Source organism: Gymnoscopelus braueri (genome assembly GCF_963280865.1).
Source record: "Gymnoscopelus braueri genome assembly, chromosome: 24".
NCBI classification, from domain to species: Eukaryota; Metazoa; Chordata; class Actinopteri; order Myctophiformes; family Myctophidae; genus Gymnoscopelus; species Gymnoscopelus braueri.
In genome coordinates this window covers 18988526-19011551 of record NC_137626.1, presented here as the reverse complement: position 1 = coordinate 19011551, position 23026 = coordinate 18988526, and the positions used below count along the sequence as shown (strand labels likewise).

General features: G+C 42.5%; 1 protein-coding gene across 1 annotated transcript; it reads left to right on the top strand.

The window, feature by feature from the left end:
• Positions 1–619: 619 nt before the first annotated feature.
• On the top strand, positions 620–1431 carry LOC308080814 (cytosolic Fe-S cluster assembly factor nubp2-like; the record flags this gene model as incomplete). The annotated part of the gene is made up of 1 exon (XM_080422832.1): positions 620–1431. The coding sequence occupies exon 1, from the start codon at positions 628–630 to the stop codon at positions 1429–1431; it is 804 nt and encodes a 267-aa protein (XP_080278958.1). The 5' UTR covers positions 620–627.
• Between the last annotated feature and the right edge of the window lie 21595 nt (positions 1432–23026).

Genomic DNA, 23026 nt, shown 5'->3' with positions numbered 1-23026 from the left:
GAGTGGATTCTGGCAAAGCGGTGGGGGGAGGGAGGCATAAATCTGCCACTGACACCCTCAGTGAAAGTCATTAGTCAGCCGCCATCGACCCTGGTCCTTTGCCATGTCACGAGAACCACCTCCAATTCCCTCTCTGTCTCTCTCTCTGCCTCTTTTCACAGGAACCACATCCAAGTCTCCCCCTTCTCTCTCTGTCTTTCTATCTCTCTACCCCTCCCCCCTCTCTCCACCAGGCTGAAGGCAAGGGAGAATATTGTTTTTGTGTGTGTGTGTGTGTGTGTGTGTGTGTGTGTGTGTGTGTGTGTGTGTGTGTGTGTGTGTGCGCGCGTGCGCGCGCGTGCACACATGCCCGTGCTTGTGTGCATGCACGCGTATACTGATGATGACATAATTTCTGTCTGTGGCTAACCTGGCGAACTACTACCCCGACCCGTTTATAATTTATCCTGCATGGTGACAGCAGGCAAAGGAACTCAATCGCAGAGTTCCTCCAAACATGGAGTCCCACACTGTCGTCATCAATTTGACGTCGGCCTTGTCCAAATATGGAGCACCATCCTTCCAAGCTGAGATATGTCACAGGGCCCTCCAAAGTCAGTTACTCTCTCATCATCAAGAAAGTGAATAATGGCTGAGAACGAGAGCAACATGTCTCAGGTCCAGCATGTGGTGTTGGTGCTGTCAGGGAAAGGAGGGGTGGGCAAGAGCACCCTGACCACAGAACTTGCGCTGGCACTCCGACATGCAGGGAAGAAGGTTGGTATCCTTGATGTTGACCTGTGTGGGCCCAGCATCCCTCACATGCTGGGCGTTGGTCGGCCTGAGGTGCATCAGTGTGACGCAGGATGGGTACCAATCTACACCGATGCCCAGCAGACTCTGGCCCTCATGTCTATTGGCTTCCTACTGGAGGACCCAGATGACGCAGTGGTATGGCGGGGACCCAAGAAGAGCGCTCTCATTGGACAGTTTGTGTCTGATGTGGCGTGGGGAGAGCTGGATGTGTTGCTGGTGGACACGCCCCCTGGGACATCTGATGAACACATTTCTGTACTGGAGCACCTGAAGAAACACAGAGTGGATGGAGCCATTCTGGTCACAACACCCCAGGCAGTTTCAACTGGGGATGTGAGAAGAGAGATCACCTTCTGTAAGAAAACCGACGTACGCATCCTGGGAATTGTAGAGAACATGAGTGGCTTCGCCTGCCCCCACTGTTCTGAATGCAGCAATATATTCTCCAAGGGCGGCGGTGAGGAGCTGGCTAAGTTGACAGGATGCCCGTTCCTAGGTTCTGTGCCCTTGGATCCTCTGCTCAGTACCAGTATAGAGGAAGGCAAAGACTTTCTCCAGTCATTCCCTGACACTTCCACCTTCAGAGCTCTCAACAGTATTTGTCAGACTCTACTGAACAGCCTGGAGGCAGCTTGAATAGTGGCCATTCCTTTAGTGTGACGGCCCATCGTTCCGAAGTGCCATTGGACCAGCGCAAAACTTCACTCCAACTAGGCCAAGGAAGAACCACAGTAATTCTGTTAAGTCAGCCTCATGGTGCCACTGTAATAGGTCACATCCCATGTTGTTCTATATCACTCTTGAACCGTAGGTTGTACAATACAATTACATTTTTTCCTGGATTCCTTGAATCATGACGCAACTCTCCATATAGGCCCCATCTATTTTTGCCTCACTACATTTTGTGTTTTCTTCAAAAACACTTTTTGCTACAGATTTTGTCCACAACTCGCACAAATCGGTACACATTATCTCTGGAGCGGTTAAGATGTATTAGCCATATTTTTCATATACCATTCAAAATGGCTATGATTGGCAAATTCACTTCTCTTATAGTGGCCACGAATACGTCCAATTGTGCTCATTTGACTACCCAGCCAAGCCAGAGTCTGCAAAACCCAGATGCCGCTATCTTAGAGTTTTGACACATGGAGCCCAAAATTATTATGGAGAATTATAAGACAAAACTAATAAATCACATTAGCATTTACAAGTCATGTTTTATACTCGTCTACAATTAAACATTACTAATGCAAAGCTGATTGCACATGTTTCATGTTCAATGGAGATTAATAACCCTAACTGGACCCCTCTCTCTCTCTCTCTCTCTCTCTCTCTCTCTCTCTCTCTCTCTCTCTGCTTTGTGAAAGTGCCTCATTCCCTTAATGGAGCCAATTAAATCAAGAGGAGGATTCATGTTGATGCAGCTTCTTTGGAGAGCATGCACGCGCGCACGTACGCACATGTGCACACACACTTATTATAAAGACTTGAGCCATTCTCTACTAAATGGAGGCAAAGCGGTGGATGTTTAATTCCTGTATTTATCACATTGAAAGCCGGGCAGCTCAGTGAGTTCTGGTGCATCTGTGGAGGACACTGGAGTCAGGGAATATGTTGATTAATGCAGGGGTTTCCAAATAGAAAAGAGAAAGAGAAAATATATAGGGGAATAGCTGAAACAAGCTCACATCGCATTTTGGGGAAAATGCTAATGACATGCTAAAAATAAGTTTGCCATATTGAAAATTGATACATTTGAACAAAAATCGCATGAATTGAATTTGAATTTAAATTACATTTGTATAGACTTGGCATGTGCCTGTTGGACACTTGTTCAATACACATTGTTCTCGTTGTACCCGTTGTCAAAGTACCCAGTGTGGTGCTCCTTACTATAGTACTTAGAACTTAGTCTATGACGTCAGTACTATGATGTCATATTGATGACCTCAGTGATCTCTATGGGTATGAAAGGGATATAGACTTCCTCATATGAGTCTTACATGCAGTGGTTACCAATTACATTAACCAACTGCATAACCAACAAATAAAAACATGGTACCCCCCCCCCCCCCAAACACACGCGCACGCACACACACACACACACACACACACACACACACACACACACACACACACACACACTCTTCAACAAAGCGTACTGAAACACGCCACATGCACCCCCCCCCCCCCCACATAAACACCCACACACAGAGCAGCAGTACAACTCACACACACGTGCAATGTGCAAGTCGGTATTCAAAGTAAAGCAAAGAGAAGATGTTTCCCAAAGCACGGCTCAATTGGCTGTGACAGGGCACTGAGGAGAAGGTAACGCAGTGTAGCGCTGCACAGCTCAGAGGATTTAGGGCCTGTTTGTACCCTCACCCAACGTGATTGATGTGGTGGAGGCTCTGAGAAGGCACTTGACACGTCCATTTGTATTTTCACAGGAGGACTGATCTTATTTTTTTCCCCCACCTTTCCAGGGAACCTTTCAAAGATGCAAAACCCTCTTCCAGGGACAAGTAGCAATTTCAATCCCCTGCTGTGAAGATAGGATAAAAAAGGCGGAAGATGGACAGACAGACGGACGGACGGACGGACGGACGGACGGACGGACGGACGTACATGCGTGCGTGCGTGCGCTCAGGCCGACATTACATACACTTTCTCTTCTGGCCTGTGAGACTAATACATACTCTAATGTCAAATGCTTGCTATGTTCCAGAGGTGTGCAAAGGTCAAGCTGTCAGTACAGACAGAGATTGAATCAGCATTTGGTTTACTATAAACGCATTTCTAATGCATTATTTGGTTATTTACCTCAAGGGCTCTTCAATAACTACAGAGAAGCCACACTTGGCAGTTTAATAGACATTCATCATGTTTATTGTAAAGAATATGACTCTGTTGTGTATAATCTCTGGCTGGCATTTGACAAAACATCACACTGAATGGATAAAGCTCTGGGACAGGGTAAACACGCTATGCTTCTGTTAGGCTGCACAGAGGCTATCTGGCCTCTGAGGCCAGATTTATAATAATATGTCAATACTATGCTATTATTATTACTGTTGGGTATAGGATTATATGTTATTTACCCTTCCCACAGACCCCTAACATTCCGTAAAACAGTTTCCCCTGAAAAGGCAGAAAGCCTCATGAATCCTCTTCCACATCAGCAGCCTTTCTGACTTTCACACAGTGAAGAATAATGTTCATGGATGATATTTTCATTACAATATCTTCTAATATGATGAAATATACAGTACTTGAAGTATTCCCTGTACATGTTCACAGTGGACATGAATGTGGCAATGCATAATATGTACAGACCTTTAAATATGCGAACGGCAAAGCATAGCTTATGAGAATGGAGCAACAAGCTCGGCGGTGAGGAAAAAGGCAAGACGAGAGATATTCCCCATACAAGCATTCCCTCCTTTCCTCATGTGTTCCCTCCTTTCAACCCTTCACAGTCTGTTGAACAATCGCTGCCAGCACTGAATCAAGGGGACATTGAGCAGTCCAAAGGCCAAGTGCAAGTCAAAGAGCATGTATATATCTCATCTTTCTCTCTCTCTCCCTGCTGTGTGGCTCTCTAAGGGAGATGGCGCTTTCTCCATCTCCCTTAACTCTCCGTCACCCTATTTTCTGTAGACAGGATCTATGTTCGCTTAGCTATATTGTATGTTCCCTCAACTTAGGGTTGGGGTTAGGTTAAGGTTAGCGTTAGAGGCTTTTGGATAAAGCTGTGGGTAGTGTTGAAGGAACATAGGGCCTGAGGGAGCATAGAGCTCAGGGAACATGGACACACTCCCGTATAGACGAGCATGTCTACTCCTATACACGTGGAGTCGCCAGCTGCTTCTTTTCACCTGACAGTAGGGTTCACAGGGAGGGCATAACATATGCGAAGGAACACACTATACTTCCCAGATCCTATTGCTGCTGAACAGGCACCCAGACCAACCTATAATAATTATTATTTGGCCCGCACTCTTTTGCGCCATTTGTCACTGGATATTTGCATAATACTTATGGTATCTGCATTTAACCCATCCTAAGTATCAGAAGCAGGCACCTTCTGTTTCCCAGGCGGTCTCTCTCTACCCACTCAGCTACGGCCCTTTAGGAGTATCTAATGCCGCAACAGAGAACAACCTCCCATGACACAGCCATTTGTGTTCATTGAAGCGCACTGCTGACGAATCGAAAACTGTGTGTGTGTGTGTGTGTGTGTGCGTGTGCGCGTGCGCAGTATGTACTAACATCTTTGTTCATCCAAGTGTATCATAAATCTGTTTGTGCAACCTGGATCAATGTGTTCTTTAGAAGAATTATCTCTGTGTGATGAACATCTTGTCTTTTGATGACATGCCATCCTGCTCGCCAGGTGGGATGCATTTCCTGCTTTGATTCAAGGGTTGGTTTCAGATGAACCCCCCCATACAGTATATGCTTGCATGCATGTGCACATGACAGAAGGATAGAGATATCAAAAGATTTAATCAATCAATGATTGAGTCAATGTCACACTGTGACATTGACTCCATGTGGTGAGCTCATTTTAATCCCTATAGTTTCTACATGTTGATGTAAGGGAGCATGCTGCATTTCAAATAACATAGTACAATTATTAAATTGACGGGCGAGATAAGAAAGCCAATTATTATGTTCAAAATGTGTTTTATCTGACTCACGACTCGACCTGACCTCACTAAATTAATTAATTTCCAGTTCAACATGGTCATTTATCAGCACGACCAGCTTCACTCTCACCCAATTATATCAACTTCACACACTCTTTTAACTTCAGCAGAACCACTTTCCAAATCCGGTGTGTTTTCCTCATTGACATTCAGTATGATGAACGTACAGGTCGTAGCAGTGGTGGGCATTGTGTGGTGCCACAAATCGAAAGCCCATTGTTTTTTCCCATAGAGATATCCGCAAATATATATTAATTATTTTAAGCCTGGATCATGACCATAAAACATTTGATTCTGTGAAGAAAAAAAAACGCAAAACAAAGGGTATTTATTAAATATAGTATATCACATAATTACATATTCAAATATTTGTTTTAACAGAATCAATGGGACAAGTGCCCAGGAATATTAATAATAATAAAATAAAATACAAATCCCAACTATGTGGGGCCCCTATGTGTGGCAAGTCTTGGCGCACAAGCACGTTATTGAGGGAAGAGAAAACATTAAAGAAATTACTTCACAGATTGTAAGTACTCAAATAGTCTATCATCAATTATCAAGGTTAAAGGTTTCATGACGTTCAGTTTTACCACACATTAAAAGTCTTTGTCATGGTCCTTCAAACGTGTATAGAAAGTTTTAACAAAAAAATCCACTCCATTGATCCATGGCAGGTGTTTTTCTCTCACATTTCTAAAGCCTTTTCAACGGCAATGAAAAAATAAATCTTTGCCTGCGGGTGTCGCTGGTGAGGGATTTTGCCTGTCAATCATCGCCTCTGCTCCGCCCCCCCCAAAGGAAAGGATAGGGGAGGGGAGGGGCGAGGAGGAGAGTGGGCGGGATTAATCGGCTGTGACCTCACTGCCGAAGGGCCAAGCTCAGATTACTTTTCAGCCTTATTATTCAGAAAACCCCAGACCACAGAAAATCCATTGAATGTTCAAAGTTCAGATTTTTTGGGTGTAATTGAGGTCATAAAACCCCCCAAAAAACATAGAAAATAAGTTCCGAAGCTGTAAATCAATCCGTAAAAGCAATATCTCATTTCGTAGCTGTAATTCTCATTTCATGTGAAATGGAGAAAACAGAAGAACATACAAATAAAGGTTGTGTCTGATTATACAAGAAGGCCCTCCTATGCCATCTGACTAACAGGGCCCAAGGCCCTCCTGTAGGACCCTCTGACCACCAGGACCACCGTGAATAGAGCTAACTGGCCAAACTGGCCTAATAGCACTGTGTAAGCTCATTCTAGAAGCTAGGGACTAGAGTAATGATTATGTTGATATACAGCATGTTGATTATACTAATTGTTTCAGCCAGCAACTGGTGAAATAGTAAATTATGCATTCATGTAGCACCTTTCTCCAAAGTGCTTTACCATTTGCTTTACATTCACCCATTCACACACAAAAAGTAAATTCAAGTAAATTGTCCAAAGGGTCCAAAGTCTTAATGAGTCCCTGCGTTTGCGTTAGGTTGGGCATCAACCTTAGCTTCAAGGCTGGTTTCTTCACTCCCTCCTTCTGCTGAATATTAACTTCTTCTTTATCCCCCCACGCCAGTTTTTATAGTGCCAGTGTGTCCTTACGCTGGAACAAAAAGCTGCAATATTTATAAACCATTATATGAAGACTTGCTTGTAACAAATCTCTTGACACGCTGTTTACGTATGAGGAGCATACGATGCTGCATCGAGACACCAATACATCAAACAAGGATTCAGAGAGACATTTTTGTTGTTCAAATAAGAATACTTATACTTAGTCTGGTGCAGTGCAGAGTCCACAGTAATATAGACCTAAATCAGACCTTCAACAATTTGCTCACGTACACTTTAGATGGAAAAAAGATGGCCTTGGGTTAGATGTACAGTATATCTGCACAAGCACAGAGCCTTATTAAACCGTAGGACATGTGTTACTGTTGAAGGTTGGCCAAACACCAACTCCCCTTTCAAACAGTCTGACTAATTAACGTCAGTTAAACAAGGTGCACCGTATTGTTTTAAAGGAAATTATATCATTTTACGATTCACTGACCATTTGTCACCACCGAGTATAAATTAGTCCTCGTCTCCGTAATTGTGCCTGAGCATATTGAACAAAATGTGGGCAGATGAAAGAAATTATCACTGGGGAAAAGAAGTTGGTGCTGCTGCAGTGCTTCAAAGTTTACACTGCAGGCTAAGGATGATTTGCCTGATGGTGATGTTCAACCACAAACTGCAAGGAAAGTTGGACACGCAGCCTAATACAACTTTAAGGCACATTATTTGGAAACAGCTGTGACCACTCGCTGTCTTCTGTAACCATGGCAGCCATTTGAAATGTAGACTTAAGTTAAAACCTATAACCAAGGATTCCAAAAAAAACAACATAACATAACAACATAAAAAAATAACATAACTTTCTCACTTTTGTTTTTCTTCTTTTTTTTTTGGAGGGTGAAATCAGGCCGCTGATGTTCTGGAAGGGTCCCTGAAATATACTGCACCTCAACAGCTGCTATTGGATGAATCCAATTCCAACCTCTCTCACAAATACAGTGTTAGATAATGGGTTTGTTCTCTCAACCCAGGAAGCCATCAAAGTTATTTTGTGACTCAAAATGCAGGGCTTCTGAAGTGCACTGTGGGGATGATGTGAAAATTCACAGTGGCAGGCAGACAATATCAGTCTCACAACACAACGCAACACAACATATCTCACAACACACGAACACACAACACAACACAACACAACACAACACAACACAACACAACACAACATATCTCACAACACACTAACACACAACACAACACACTACCACAACCTTCCATGCCAGGCATCTGTCTCAGTGGTTTACACATCATTGGAAATGAGTTTGACGATTCCTGAACACAGGGCTTGACAGAGGTGTGTTCAAGACCATACCGGTCGAGTGCTCAATATTACATGTGTGAGAAAATAGTAGCATCTCATAATCACTGAGTGAAATAAGGGACCTGTGCGGCATGAATATCAGATATATCCTCGTAGGAGAGGCCTCTCACAGAAGTACTTTTCTCACCTTTTGTTACGCAGCTTCTTTTCCATTCAAGTCTCACTCACTGCCTAGGGCTGTCGGTTTAAAGACAGAAAATCTTTGCGAGTCCCTGACAGTCCTGTCCTCTTACCTCAAGGTAATAGAAATCCAGGGAACTTTTGAGTTCCAGCCGAGCGAGCTTCACCCGAAGGTGAAGTTAGAAGTGACACGCACGCGGAGGAGAGAGCATAAATAAAATGGGAACTGTTTCAATGACATGTGCTGTCGTAAAAACTGATGAAATATTAAATAACACGGCCTGATATTTGATATGCCCCCCTTCCTCCCCCAAGAAGGTTTTTTTTTTCTTTGTGTTTAATCTTTACACCAGTTTTTCTACCAGTTTTCTGTGGCCTGTGGTCCAGTCCCTCCTTGTAATCTCGTGCTGTGTGTTGTCGAGCCTGCTAACATTCAACTGAATGGATCCCTGGCAGAGAGGCTTAATTACCCTTTGATGAGTCTGAGAACAAAGCTACTATGTTACAAGTTTAAAATTGGTTATCGGTTTTCTCGTGCTGTTGCAATAATTTGGTCCGGGCTGTGTTCAATGTTTCAGTCCAAATTGTTCTGTCACTAGAGGTTATGGTACATTGTGAGGCCCTTGACAGAGACTGAACATCCCTAATTATCCTATGCCTTTCTGCTGGTGAAATTCAGTAGACAAGACATAGTGGCTCGGCATGGGGAGGCAGGATATTCTATCAACATGCAGCACATACACAAAGGATGGCAATTGAGTTGCTGCTTGTGTGACACAAAGCCATTTAACTGTGAAGGATCATTATGATACACAGGGCAAGTCACCTGACTATTTCCACTTGAATGTTCTACAGGGCAGCTTCCCTATCCAATATCTTGTCACGCCGCGGTCACGGCAAGGCATTACCAAATGATGCCGCAGAGCTCAATTACTCAAATGTATGCAGAATTTCCTCAGACTGATTTTTCTTTTTAAATAGCATTTTTGATAATAATGACAGTAGGGTATTCATTATCAGCCACATAAGGAACAACAATGCTGACTTCTTCCTTCATTATACAGACTGCTGTTGTTGGCAATGAAAGTGCATGGTGCTGAAATTTTCAATGCTGCAATGTTGAAGGGAGATACACAGAGTACTTAAAGCTTTCCGGGGATTTCTCAGTGCCGGTGTGTTTAGCTGGTTCAGAAAGTCTGAGTGTCATAGTTGCCCAGCATAATATCGGAAGTAGACTGATGTGCACAATGGATGCTTGAAGCGCTGGCTTACCTGACAGTTTATCTAAATTACATTCGTACTGATTTCATAGTGTGTTCCTTCTGAAATACAAGGCAAAAGGGCAATTGTTAGGCGGCAAGGCCCTTTGATGGCCTCTGGATTACCCTCCAAATCACACACACAAGAGACCTTAACGATGAAAAGTTATCAAAAGTGTGAGTTTTCATAAAACGGTGTGACCATGGCGAAGCGTCAAACTTCCTTGTTTCACCACCAAACAGGAAGTGAAAATAGCCTAAAGATCTACAAAGTCAAGTTTTTCCTTTTTTTCCATGTAACTTTTGAGCTGATTGCCATACAGACTTGTGGGTGGATGATGTCATTGGACTCAGATCACAGTCCTTGTTTTTCATTGGTTTTACATAGCCCCGCCCCCTCTTCTGATTGGTTGATATTTGATAGTTCCTATTTTTTGCTATAACTCTTGAACGGTTTGTCGTACAGACTTGTGAGTCGCATTTCTTGATTTGGTTGAGAGTCCTTGTCCTTCGTTGGAGCTACTTATCCCCACCCCCTCTTCTGATTGGTCGATATTTCATAGTTTCTATGTTTTGCCATAACCTTTGAACAGCGTGTCCCACATTGTGTCCCACTTGTCCCATCATTAGAGTTACAGGGATTCCCTGTTCTGATTGGTCGATATTTTCCCCTAAAGTGGACAGAGGTGCGGGCATGGTCATCGCTGCTTGCAGCTTTAATCATAATTATATTGCTGCTGTTCTCTGTTTTGTGTGCATGTGTGTGCGCATCAGTGCGTGAGTGCGTGAGTGTGTGTATGTGTGTAGCCTTGATGATTCTGAGAGCTACTCCTGCATCCTCTGTTGTAGGCTGTCGTTTAATTGTAGTGGGGCACATACTGCAGTAATTAGATATGGGTTATTGTGAGCTAATATATTGTCCATTAATCATACATGGGCATATTAAATGGAACACATTCATAATGACTGTAAGTCAGCCTGCTAACAGAACTGTAAGCCTGATGTGGCATAATACTAGGACAAAATTCCTAATGACTGTACAGCATGTAATAATAATAAACTTGTTATGTGTGTGCACAATTGTACAACGTTTTGAGTATGTTTAAGCCCTCCAAATAAACTGCTTTGTATTTGTGCATAGAATATGAATTCCTTGCATTTCAATAGGGCTTCGCACTGTTACAGTGCTCGGGCCCTAATAATCCCTTGCATTTCAATAGGGCTCTGCACTGGTGCAGTGCTCGGGCCTTAATAACAGCCTAATTACCTCAGCCCGAGGACTCTAATTGAAGCAAAAATAATTGCACAGCAGACACAATTTAATTGCACAATGTAGAAAGGTAGTAGATATGTCCTCATTTAGATTTGCACTCTGAACACATGAGAATAATCTAACTGCCCTCGTCATTAAATTTGCTTCATGCGGAGTAAAACAACACAGTTAAACTGCGTCCTTGGCACGGCTGCCCTCCTGTTTAAACATGTAAACTGTAGTTGGCTCAGCTGAATTTAACTTATGAGATTATAACAGTGTGGGTATGTGTGTGAAGCTCATTATATGAGCTTTGCATGTGCAAAGCTCATAAAATGAAAGTATACACATTATACAGTACACTATTACCCAGTGCAATTTATTCCAAATGGCAAATAGTTGGCAAGGGACACACTTCTGGATGATTCCACCTCCGCTTTTCAGTCCCAGTCAAATTTTAACAGTGCTTTTTCAACTACGTTTATGTATTTGCAAAATACTACTAAAACAAACCTTCGGATTGCCACCACAACATGGAGATCGTACACTTTGTGTACGTATACCATCTCCGTTGATCTGCTGCTAGCTGCTAATCACCCTGAGCATGAGCGAGTAGTACCATGACCGCATGGAGGTTAGCGTGGACAGCAAAGTAAAAACTATAAGACAGTGCTAATCAGATATGAATTTACATATTTTTTTTACTGCATTGCCTATTTATTTTCGGCTTCCAACGGTCAACCTCATGGTGGGCATTAAGAAACCTTCCATTCAGTACTCCATTGATCTGTCTGACATTCTACCACGCTTGTGTAGTTGATTCCTGGGTTCCATCTTGCTTAACCCTCGTAGGGTCCTCGGGTCCTTTTGACCCGGTTTAACATTTTCAACATGAATTAAAAGTATGTAAACATTTTTTGTTCTCTATGAAACTTCTTCTATTTGCCTTATTTACTGTACTAAACATGTGATATGAAAATGAAAATTTTCATTTTCATGAAAATTAAAATTTTCACACAGGGCCTTCGGGTCAAAGTGACCCGAAGGCCCTGGGTGTGACTAAAACACGAAGACCCTACGAGGGTTAAGGCTGTTATCGTTTTGCCCTCCATTGAGTCAAGCGTCTTCATAGCTTTGAGGAAGGATACAAAAGAAAAGAGGGGAAAAAAAGAAGTTAAATCACATCTTTGGCGTGACCTGGGGCTTCTTTAATCACCATCAACAGGAATATTATCATCTTATACTGTATATCCATATTACACAAAACTCACTATGTCGAAATATCACTCTGTGTGATAAGAAGCGGATGGACAGATTCAATTAGTTAATGATGCCTCCGGTTGTCATTATATGCTAAAGCCAGAGCCCTTTACAGTATGTGCCTTCAAGTGCATTGAAATAATGGAAACTGGGGCTTTCAGCCTCTCTCAATTATGAGTTAACCACGACAGTGGGGTTTGTGCATATTGTCAGAGCAATATATTACACAGGGAGTCAATTAAGTGATGATTCATTCCAATTTGGAGGATGCATTATGTGTATCCACTCTTCTCTTGGCCCAGATTCTTGTCTACCTCCACTCAGTGTAGCACAGGGCTCCATTGTTTGTTTCATCATACTGTAGGTATGGATTTATTCATGTAACTCTGCCAATACCAGTGGTGATCATCTCAAAAGGTGAATAGTGATGAAAGGATTGTATGTTTGCTCTTTGCGGGGGTTGAGGCTAAGTCACTTAGACAAAAAAAAAATGCAAATATTATTTGACAAGTTTTTTTTTGTGTATGGGCATCTATGTTTTGCGTATTAACTCTAAAAGACTGCATTTGCTTTAAGTAGCTTTTTTGTTTTTCAAGCTATTCCCTGGGTGTGCTCCAACGCATCCTGCCATCTGAATCCATGTGCAGGCATAGTATAAATGTGGTTTTAGTTCCAACACACACACACACAGAAGAGATGGTACTTTTTTTTTTACACCAGCTTGAAGTCCCTTGAGGTAGGTGGCAAAGCCTGCAATTGTCACAATGGTAAGCAGCGTTGTGGTATGGATTTAAGAAGGACTTATTTGAAAAGCACTCCACTTTTGATACTGTATTATGTGGATGATAGAATCAATACATTGTAGTCCTCCACAGTACATATCTGAGTCACTCGAGGCGAGAGAGAGAGAGCTGTTGGGAAATGATGACCCTTGTGGCATCTTACTTTTTGTCCCAACAGTAAGTCTGGATGGATCTCCAGGCAATGCTGGCCATACTTAAAATATTGGACCAACTCTGCAACTGCCCTGCTGCCATGAACAGTCTCCTATGGTGTGTGGTCGTATCACTATGGGTAAGTCATTATGCATGCAGCTCCCCAACACTTGTACAGTAGCTGCCTTTTTATTTGTCACTGAATGTTCTGTAAGTCATGAATATGTGATGAACGAGGGAGTGGAGTGTTGAGGGTCTTGACATTAAAACATGCATGCCCAGAGAACAGACCCTCGACTCTCCTCCCTGCGACTCTCCTTATTGTCTATCCTCTCCTCGCTGCCTTCTGACCACGTGTCTTTCTCGTTCCCCCCACACACACACACATACACACACACACACACACACACACACACACACACACACACACACACACACACACTGTACATCTGCTTAGTCCCCGTTATAACACCCAATCCCCCAACCCCACATCGGCTTCCCATCTTCATTTTAGAGACATGGCGTGACATCATCAAATAGCATCTGTTGCCTCCGGTGGGTTTAGGCTGTAGCAGGCTGTTGCTGCTGCCTGCAAAATAAATGCTAGTATACAAGATGTGAATGCCGAATGTGCTGAGTGGGCTTGCCTGTGGACACAATGCAATCATTTACATACGCGCACACACAAGCATACACATGAGCGACATCACCACCGACAAAAACAATGTGTCAACAGATTATTTCTGCCGGAAATAGACATAGATGGGTCCGACACCTATTAAAGCTGATAACATAACCTAAGGCGCTGTGTGTGTGTGTGTGTGTGTGTGTGTGTGTGTGTGTGTGTGTGTGTGTGTGTGTGTGTGTGTGTGTGTGTGTGTGTGTGTGTGTGTGTGTGTGTGTGTGTGTGTGTGTGTGTGTGTGTGTGTGTGTGTGTGTGTGTGTGTGTGTGTGTGTGTGTGTGTGTGTGTGTGTGTGTGTGTGCGTGCGTGCGTGCGTGCGTGCGTGCGTGCGTGCGCGCGCGCATCAAGCTTGTGTCCAAACCACTGGTGGAGTGATTGCAGAGTAGCTCATTTATGGCTTTTTGTGGAACATCATGTTGACTCAGTAGGAGACAACCCATGTAATCACAGTGTTGGCATTTTATATGACGCATGTCATTACTTCCTGTTTCTCTCTACTGCAAAACGTAATTATTTTGCCGTATGCTTGCCTGGATGTATTTGCCTCGAAATAGTCCCTCTCAAATTTGAAAGATGCGTTCTCTGGTCTCATGAACATGAGAGAACATTCTCCCCAAGTTAAGTTGAGGAGTACATTCTTCACAAGGACGCAAGTCCATTCTTTGTGTTCTTGGTAGGCCACAAGGATGGTTAGAAGGCAGAATGCGTCATCTGTACTGCTGTACTTGAACAGGAACAATGCTGTCAGCATACATCTCCTGGGGCCTCATTTATCATGTGTGTGTGTGACCCAATTCATCTAAAATACTATAGCATTTCTCTCCGTTTTTGCCACAGCTTTTTGATGACAATGATAGTCATTGCTATTATTAGTTGTATTATTATTAGTATCATTCGTGGTGGTATTTTCACTACTGTACAGTATGAATTTTAACTTGGGCATACTCACTACCAGAGTGCATGTTAAGTGTTGTATGAGTACATTTTTTTGGTGTCAAAAAACACTCACACTGAGATCAGTAGATCAATGCCCTGAAAGCACATAACATTAAAATAGTGTGTGTGTGTGTGTGTGTGTGTGTGTGTGTGTGTGTGTGTGTGTGTGTGTGTGTGTGTGTGTGTGTGTGTGTGTGTGTGTGTGTGTGTGTGTGTGTGTGTGTGTGTGTGTGTGTGTGTGTGTGTGTGTGTGTGTGTGTGTGTGTGCGTGCGTGCGTGAATGTATGTGTTTCTTCACGTGTGCACTTGTGGCATTCGATGTGACATTGTCGACATAAATTGCTGTGGCAGGTGCACGCGCACATTCATGTAGTTACCACTGTATGGTCCTTGTGTGTTATCAGTGTCTGTGTGCATGTGTGTGTACGGGCAGATAATGATACATTGCTCTCCTGCTTCACAGTCACTTGTAAGCAGTGTGTACTCATTAGGCTCATGGCGATGACTTCCTATAGTAACCTCCGGGTCACTTGAGCTCCTCTGATAATGTCACGGAACACGTATCAACAATGAAGTAATGTCACTACCTGTGTGTGTGTGCGTGCGGGCAGTTATTGCTGCCCTGCTACATGGTCACTTGTAAGCATTGTGTACTCATTAGGCTCATGGCGATGACATGGTTACCTCCAGGTCATCTGAGCTTCTCTGATAATGTCACGGTACAATGCAGGGATGTCACTGCTTTAGCATTGACATCACTGCCTTGACCTACCCAAAGCACAGATTGTGGGAACTGTGTGTGCAGAGGGAATACCTCATTACACAAATTCATCCCATACAAACTGCACAGTATGTTTTGTGTGTGTGTGTGTGCGTGTGCGTGTGCGTGTGCGTGTGCGTGCGTGCGCGTGCGTGCGCGCGCGCGTTTAAGATGGTAACACCTGGATGCATGATTGAATCTGTCAATCATTGCATTGAGGTCATTTTCCCCTGGGGGTGAATATGTGGGAGAAAGTTTGTTATTTTGTTAGTCGTGTTCTCTGAAACAGATCACTGCAAATTACAGTGCGCACGTGCCGTGCACAACTCTCATTCCAAATGTCTACACATGAGGTGGATTGAAGTCTCATTGTCCCATTTTCAACGCAGTCCAATCAGGAAGCGGTTCGAAAAAGGTAAATAAATGGTCACTGTGAAGTTACAAGTCTTGCTCAAGTCATCCCGGAGGGCATCAAACCAGGGACCTTCCGGTTTCCAGATGGCCACTCTACCTCCTGAGCCTGTATCGTCATATATCATGCCATTGTATAATGTGAATAATATGATGCTCTTCCACAAAGCTCTGCCTTTGATTTGAGAATTGGCATTTTGGTTAACATTTCAGACTCTCTCACAAAAGTGGATCGAGTCCCGTGTTAATTGTTGAACGCTCTGGGCAGAAAACCATGACACCCACACCGAATGTGAAATGGTCTGCAGGATTTAACCGCCACACAGATAACATTTACCACTTACAGAGAGTACCAGAACATGCTCACAAATTGGCACAATGAAAAGGGTTGCTGACATGCAGGGCATTCAGTTAGCCACGCTCTGAAAGCAAGTCACCAGGTGACAACAGTGGATATTTTAAAATTGTGGAAGGTCAACCAACCGATGTTGAAGCTAAATGTCAAACAACCAACCCACATGCCAAGCTAACCCACATTCTGTAAGTAGCTTGAGTTGAACGCATATTGCCCTTTGTTCTAAGCACGTCAGTGAGAAGCAAGGCCTGGAAAGAACGTACCAGTTATATTCAGTGTGTGCAGTAAAATACACACAAAAGGACATTTAGGAGGCTGTGGTTTATTGCCTATTCCAATTTAGAAAGCTATTCTCTCCAAACATTTCTACAGCTATTACACTACGTCCCACTCAAAGTATTTGTCACAGTCGGAGGACTTTTTGTTGCTCTCTGGTGGCCGTTTCTGTCACTTTCAGCCTTGTACTACTAATTCTTACTGGTGCAAATAGGAGACCCAAGCAATAAATCAAACAAAAAGACAAATATGTTCAAGAGTATAAAGAACTCAGGGCCTTGTCTTTATCAGTATTATGAATTACCCACCCACCATCCATCCATAGATCCATCCATCCATCTCTAAAGCATGTCTGCTTGTCTATCTAATAAATCTATCTATCTACAGTATCATGTACATGCGTATGCATTTCTGTATCTTATATTCTCTGCCGTAACAAGCATGATGATGATGGTACAATTATTTGCTTGTAATGTACCGCTGTTAAGATGTATTCACAATGTGCACATGGAGTTGCTTATAGGGCATGACAACATAAGCCTACAGTAAGCTCACCAGCTTAACTGTACTTTGTACAGTACAGGGAGCATTTCCATTGTGTTTTATGGTTGAAAATGTAAGGCTTGCAAGCATTTTCATTTAATTTATTTTCACCCCATAAGAGTAGCTATTGCTCTTGTTGTTTTACCTTGGGTTGGCCTCTAATAAAGGGCTCCACTGATACATGTTCTGTTTACAAGTAGGCTACTTAATGTTAAGTACTCACCGACTCCGAGTACCAATACGAGTATACAGTATGTTACAGTACATGTGGAAAATCTGTCAGATCGAAAAAGTACGGCGGTCACGAGGAGTAGAATACTTTGACGTCGCCGCCCGCGCTACAAAACGGGAGTGAATGCGTGGCTTCAATTTATATTGAAGCCGCATATCCTTGATTTGATGGGATCTAGTTTCTTCTTCTTCTTCTTCTTCTTCTTCTTCTTCTTCTTCTTCTTCTTCTTCTTCTTCTTCTTCTTCTTCTTCTTCTTCTTCTTCTTCTTCTTCTTCTTCTTCTTCTTCTTCTTCTTCTTCTTCTTCTTCTTCTTCTTCTTCTTCTTCTTCTTCTTCTTCTTCTTCTTCAACCCAGCCTTGTTATAATAACAGTAGCTATCTTTCATGCCTCCCTATGTTGTGCTGTGATGTTTATGTCTTCACAGCTTCTAAAACTAGCAGTTAATTGTACAATAATATTCTGAACCATTGTAACAATTATCACAAAATCCTGTAGTTCAATCATTGTAATACCGCACAATTAGAAGGTCTAAAATAAAATAAAAAAAACAATTGACTAGTGTATCATACTGTAGCAACCCTGGAACTAATGCTCAGAAGGAGAAAGGAGACATGGCCTATAATATACTTGAACAGCCACAAACGTGGCTGAGTTCCAGCATGTACTGAACTGCAAAGGAACCATCTCTGCTTCTCACAGGGGCTCTTAGTAAAGAGGATTCCTTTCCCATGGCAGATGCTGTTATCAACTTCCACTTCCCTTAAACTGCAGAACACCCTATATTCTGAGATTGTTCCCTCTTCACTTACTTTTAACGTCCTGCAACTGTATCCTTAAACTATCTGTGAAAAGTCCCTCTGAATTCCCTCTGTCCCTCTGCAATATTCCTTCAGACAGATCCCCTTGTGTGTGGATGTTAAAGTTGCATTGTGACTATTATATCTGTTTGGAGTTCTTCAATGACTTCTGACTGTGATTCTGCACCGTGGTGCAATGGTCCCGTCCCGGTATACAGACATACTGTAGTCAGTACGATAGGGCTTAAATTTATATTTTGACTCAGATGGCTGGATAGATAGACAGAAAGATACTCAAAACATTTCAAAATCAATACAGATCACAGGCTCAGCTATGCATGGGTGCCAGTGAGCCCATTCTGACACAATACATGAAATGAATAAAGGCCATATTCTATAATATGCGAGCAGGCAGGCTGAATGTGGTTGCGGAGATCAAGGCATTGAGAGTGCGTTCATTCATTCTGCTCCTGCACTGAGCTGGGAGAGGATCTGGGATCGATACCAGTTGCATCAGGCTAAACACATTTTGGAGGTTACATGAAACATCCATTCTTTAAATTGTGAAATGCATTTTCTGCAGTCTCTCTCCTTGTCTGTCTCGCTCTTATCTCTGTCTGTCTCTCTCTCTCTGTCTGAGTACTCATTGTACCCGTTATTAGGATACCCAGTGTGGTACCAGTGTATCACAGTACTAACTAGAAAAAGTGCTCCTCGGAGCACAGGTCTCCGCCAGGTCAGGTACGTTATTGTGGCCTCCTGGTGGCGCTATAATAGGCCAATGTGAAAAGGGTGCCATTTATTCTTAGGTCTTTCACGGCAATCAGACACTGCATTCATGATTTGAGGCATTTTGTTCCAAAAATGTGTTTTGCTAAATTAGACCTGCTGGTGGCGCTATAACAGGCCAATGTGAAAAGGGTGGCATTTCTTCCTCGGCCTAGTGGGAATGTGCGTGTGAAAATTAACTGAAATCGCAAGCTGCGTGCATAGTTTGAGGCTTTTTGTTTAAAACGGACCAATCCTGCAAACTTTGGAAGCCAACCATAGGCAATGAGGATGGAATATGGGAAATCGGACAGATTTGTGTTGATCACATGACTATAGAGATACTGTGTACCGATTTGCATGACGTTTGGATAAAATCTGTAGGAGTAATGTTAAAAAAAAGGGTTTTGCACAAATCGGCCTCCTGGTGGCGCTATAACAGGCCCATGTGAAAAAATTGGGGCAGAGGTTCTGAATTGGCATCCAGGAGTGTGTGTGCACAGTTTCGGAGCGACCGGGCCAACGGTGCCAGAGATTAGCTGCTAACACACAGACAGGACACACGGACGGACGGACGGACGGACAGGGGGGCGAAAACACAGGGGGGCGAAAACATACTCTCTCGCCATGCCTTTCGGCCTGGCGGAGACAATAAAATTTGATATTACAATCAATGGGTTATCTATAAACGGGCAACAGCCCACATTGCCTTGTGAAGAATGGTGTTCTATTGTGCACGTTACCATTTATATTGCATCACAAATGATGCAGACCTTGGCCAATCCGTGAAGCCAATAGCTTCATGGGTAGCCCAATCAGGGAAGCCGATGACCCCCCCTCCCCTTGCTCTAACACGCACAATCACATCAACTAACTCCCATGGGCCACCAGGAAAATGCCATAATCAACAGCAGAACGCTACTATCATTGCCTCCTCACTCTTAAATTGAATTTGAGACTCAATTTATCCACTGGAATTGCTGTTTCATTAGATTCCAAGTAACATTGCTTTCACTGCAGAGTGGACATGGGGTAATACTGAAAATGACTTGAGATTATTTTACATAGACAATTATAGATAGGATGTTAAGTTATGTTATGTTAGTGCTAATTATAATTTTTATTGTAAGGCTTTTTCAAAGGTTTTTGCAGCCTAGGAGATTATTTTAGATTTTCTAAGAAGTGAAGGTTCAGTAGCGTGCTATCTATTCTGTGGTGAAAACCCCAGGCTTGTTCTAGGATGATTGAGATATTCTAACAAATTATGTGGCTCATGTTTCAGCTCTCTGGTACAGGATTGGATCACATGATGGCAAAGCAGTGTAATCAGTTTACTTCTACTGGATACATAATATATCCTAGTCTAGTATGTTTGGTTTGGGATGTGCTGCTATTTCCCATCCATTGAAGCAGAATATGTTGACTTTCTGGTTATTGAGCACCGAAGTCCTGACGTCACTGCCGCTAGAGGGCGCTATCCCCCTGGGTCGCAGCGTTATTTTTTGTGTTGAAATCCCCATAGGGGAATCTAATTAGATCGCCTCATATAAGAACTGTGTTTGAAAAATAAACACACCACCCCGGCGATTTTACTATGGATACGAAGCATCGACTAAAGGTCGAAATTCACAAATTTACCCAAAGAATCAAGAGGAACACAATAAACGATAAAAACGAGTCAAACGACCCAACGACTACATTTCCCATGAACGCAGCTGCTGTAGGGACAGTGATTTCAAACCCGGAAGTGTAGTTTGTGAGACTTTTAAGACATTAAAATCTGCAGTTCAAAACAGCCTGAAGAATACATCATCCTGAGAGGCAGATCTGATGCTGGACCCAAACAACTTCTAAAATCCAATATTAGTTATTTGAATGAGCTTCAAACTGTGTTATTCATCTCTGTGAACTGTACAACCTGTGGAGGTGGGAAAGACGTGCATTTTTGCCGGTATATGCTGCCTTCAGCCTGGCTGCGCCCGTGAAAGTTACCTCGCGGGTGAAAACTTTTTCCTTTGAGGGCCGGGCATGTATCCTGTGTGTCTACACAAACGATCAGACGATGGATTATAATGGATATAACATTCCTGTGACCGGTTGAAAAGGTTATACAACACGAAAATTGCTGGCAGTGGGTGAGTTTATTAATGAATATACTCTGGCAGTGAAAGAGTTAACTGATGACCATAGTGGAGCTTGCAGGGGATAAAAGTTCCCCTCTAATGAAACTAAGCAACGTTTACATCTACAGAAATCCTCATTGTCCGGTTACATCACTTCACATGGATCACTCTGTTTTGTAGACTACAGTACCTGTTAAAGGGATATTTCACTTAAAATAAAACTTTGGGTCATTTTATTGTCTACTCAGGCTTTTCAGAGCCCCCCAGACCGTTTTTAAGTTGCTTTATTCAGTATATAGATATTTGATATTCATTTTGTCAGACACGCCCCCTTCCTATACAAACCCATTATAACTTCAAACTCCATTTTAACATGCTAAATTCATCAAAAACACCCGTCCTTGGTTCTGGTGACTCACCCTGCCCTCCTAATACGCGAGGGGGCCGTGTTTTTTCGATTACTTTTTTCATTTATTTATAATTTTATTTTTGGAAAATTAAAAAAAATCAATACAGTAAAAAAAATTAATAAAATAAATGAAAAAAGTATTCGAAAAAACAGACCCTTGCGTATTAGGAGGGCAGGGTGAGTCACGAGAAGCAAGGACGGGTGTTTTTGATGAATCTAACATGTTAAAAATGGAGTTTGAACTTATAATGGGTTTGTATAGGAAGGGGGCGTGTCTGACAAAATGAATATCAAATATCTAAATACTGAATCAAGCAACATAAAAACTGTCTGGGGGGCTCTCAAAAGCCTGAGTAGACAATAAAATTACCCAAAGTTTTTTTGAAAGTGAAATATCCCTTTAACACATGTGTGTTGTGACTCGTGAGCGAGCCATGTCAGTTTCCACATGCCAGAATACAGTGGAAGGAAGGAAGGAAGGAAGGGAAGGGGGGGAGGAAGGAATACACAAATAAATATAAGCAGAATATGGGAAATTACAGTGATAAATATTGAACATTCTCTAATGAAAGAAGATGTATAAAAAAAAATCACTGAAGGCGACCGTCCCCCACCACCCCTCTATAAATTAAACATGAGCTACCGCAGGCTTCTAGACTCCCAACGCAGATTTAATGAGAGGAAGAAAAGGAACAAACACATACAGTATGGTGGGATGTGAAATTTCACTGCACTCTCAGATTATCTCACAGCCGGGAGGAACTGGAGGAGAAGCCTGAAGCCAAGCGATGGATTTGAAAAATACATTTATGAACTGTTTGCTCCGCTGGGAAGAAGAAGAAGAAAAAAATATTACAAAAATGTACAGTCTGGGGCTGTCGTTGAAACGTTCTTTCCTTTTTCATCTCTAGTGCAAATTTGTGCCGCTAATTAAAATGTGTGTGTGTGTGTGTGTGTGTGTGTGGCGTCATTTCAGCGTGACAGATACAGATGTGGAATCCAATTAACTTAGCAGAAACAATTGTATACATAATGTCCTGGCAATGTTTGAGATTGAAACGATCTAGGGAACCCTTGTGATGTGTTGTCCTTATCAGGTTTTTTATTTAATTTATCATGAGATAATAAATAAAAATTGAATTGAATTAATGATTGTACACACACACACACACACACACACACACACACACACACACACACACACACACACACACACACACACACACACACACACACACACACACTTATATATATATATTCAATATTTATATATATTTTTTCTTTCTCCAATGAAAAGAAGGGGGGATTGTGGCTGTTGGCACTTTGGCAGCATAACAGCAAATTTGACTTTCATAACTTATTTGTTGTTAGAGCTATTAGGGGTGAAAATAACACATCATTATCCCCCGCAGCTGTGCTCTACATATATTGCTATTATCATAATGGATTTAGTTTAAAACATTCACA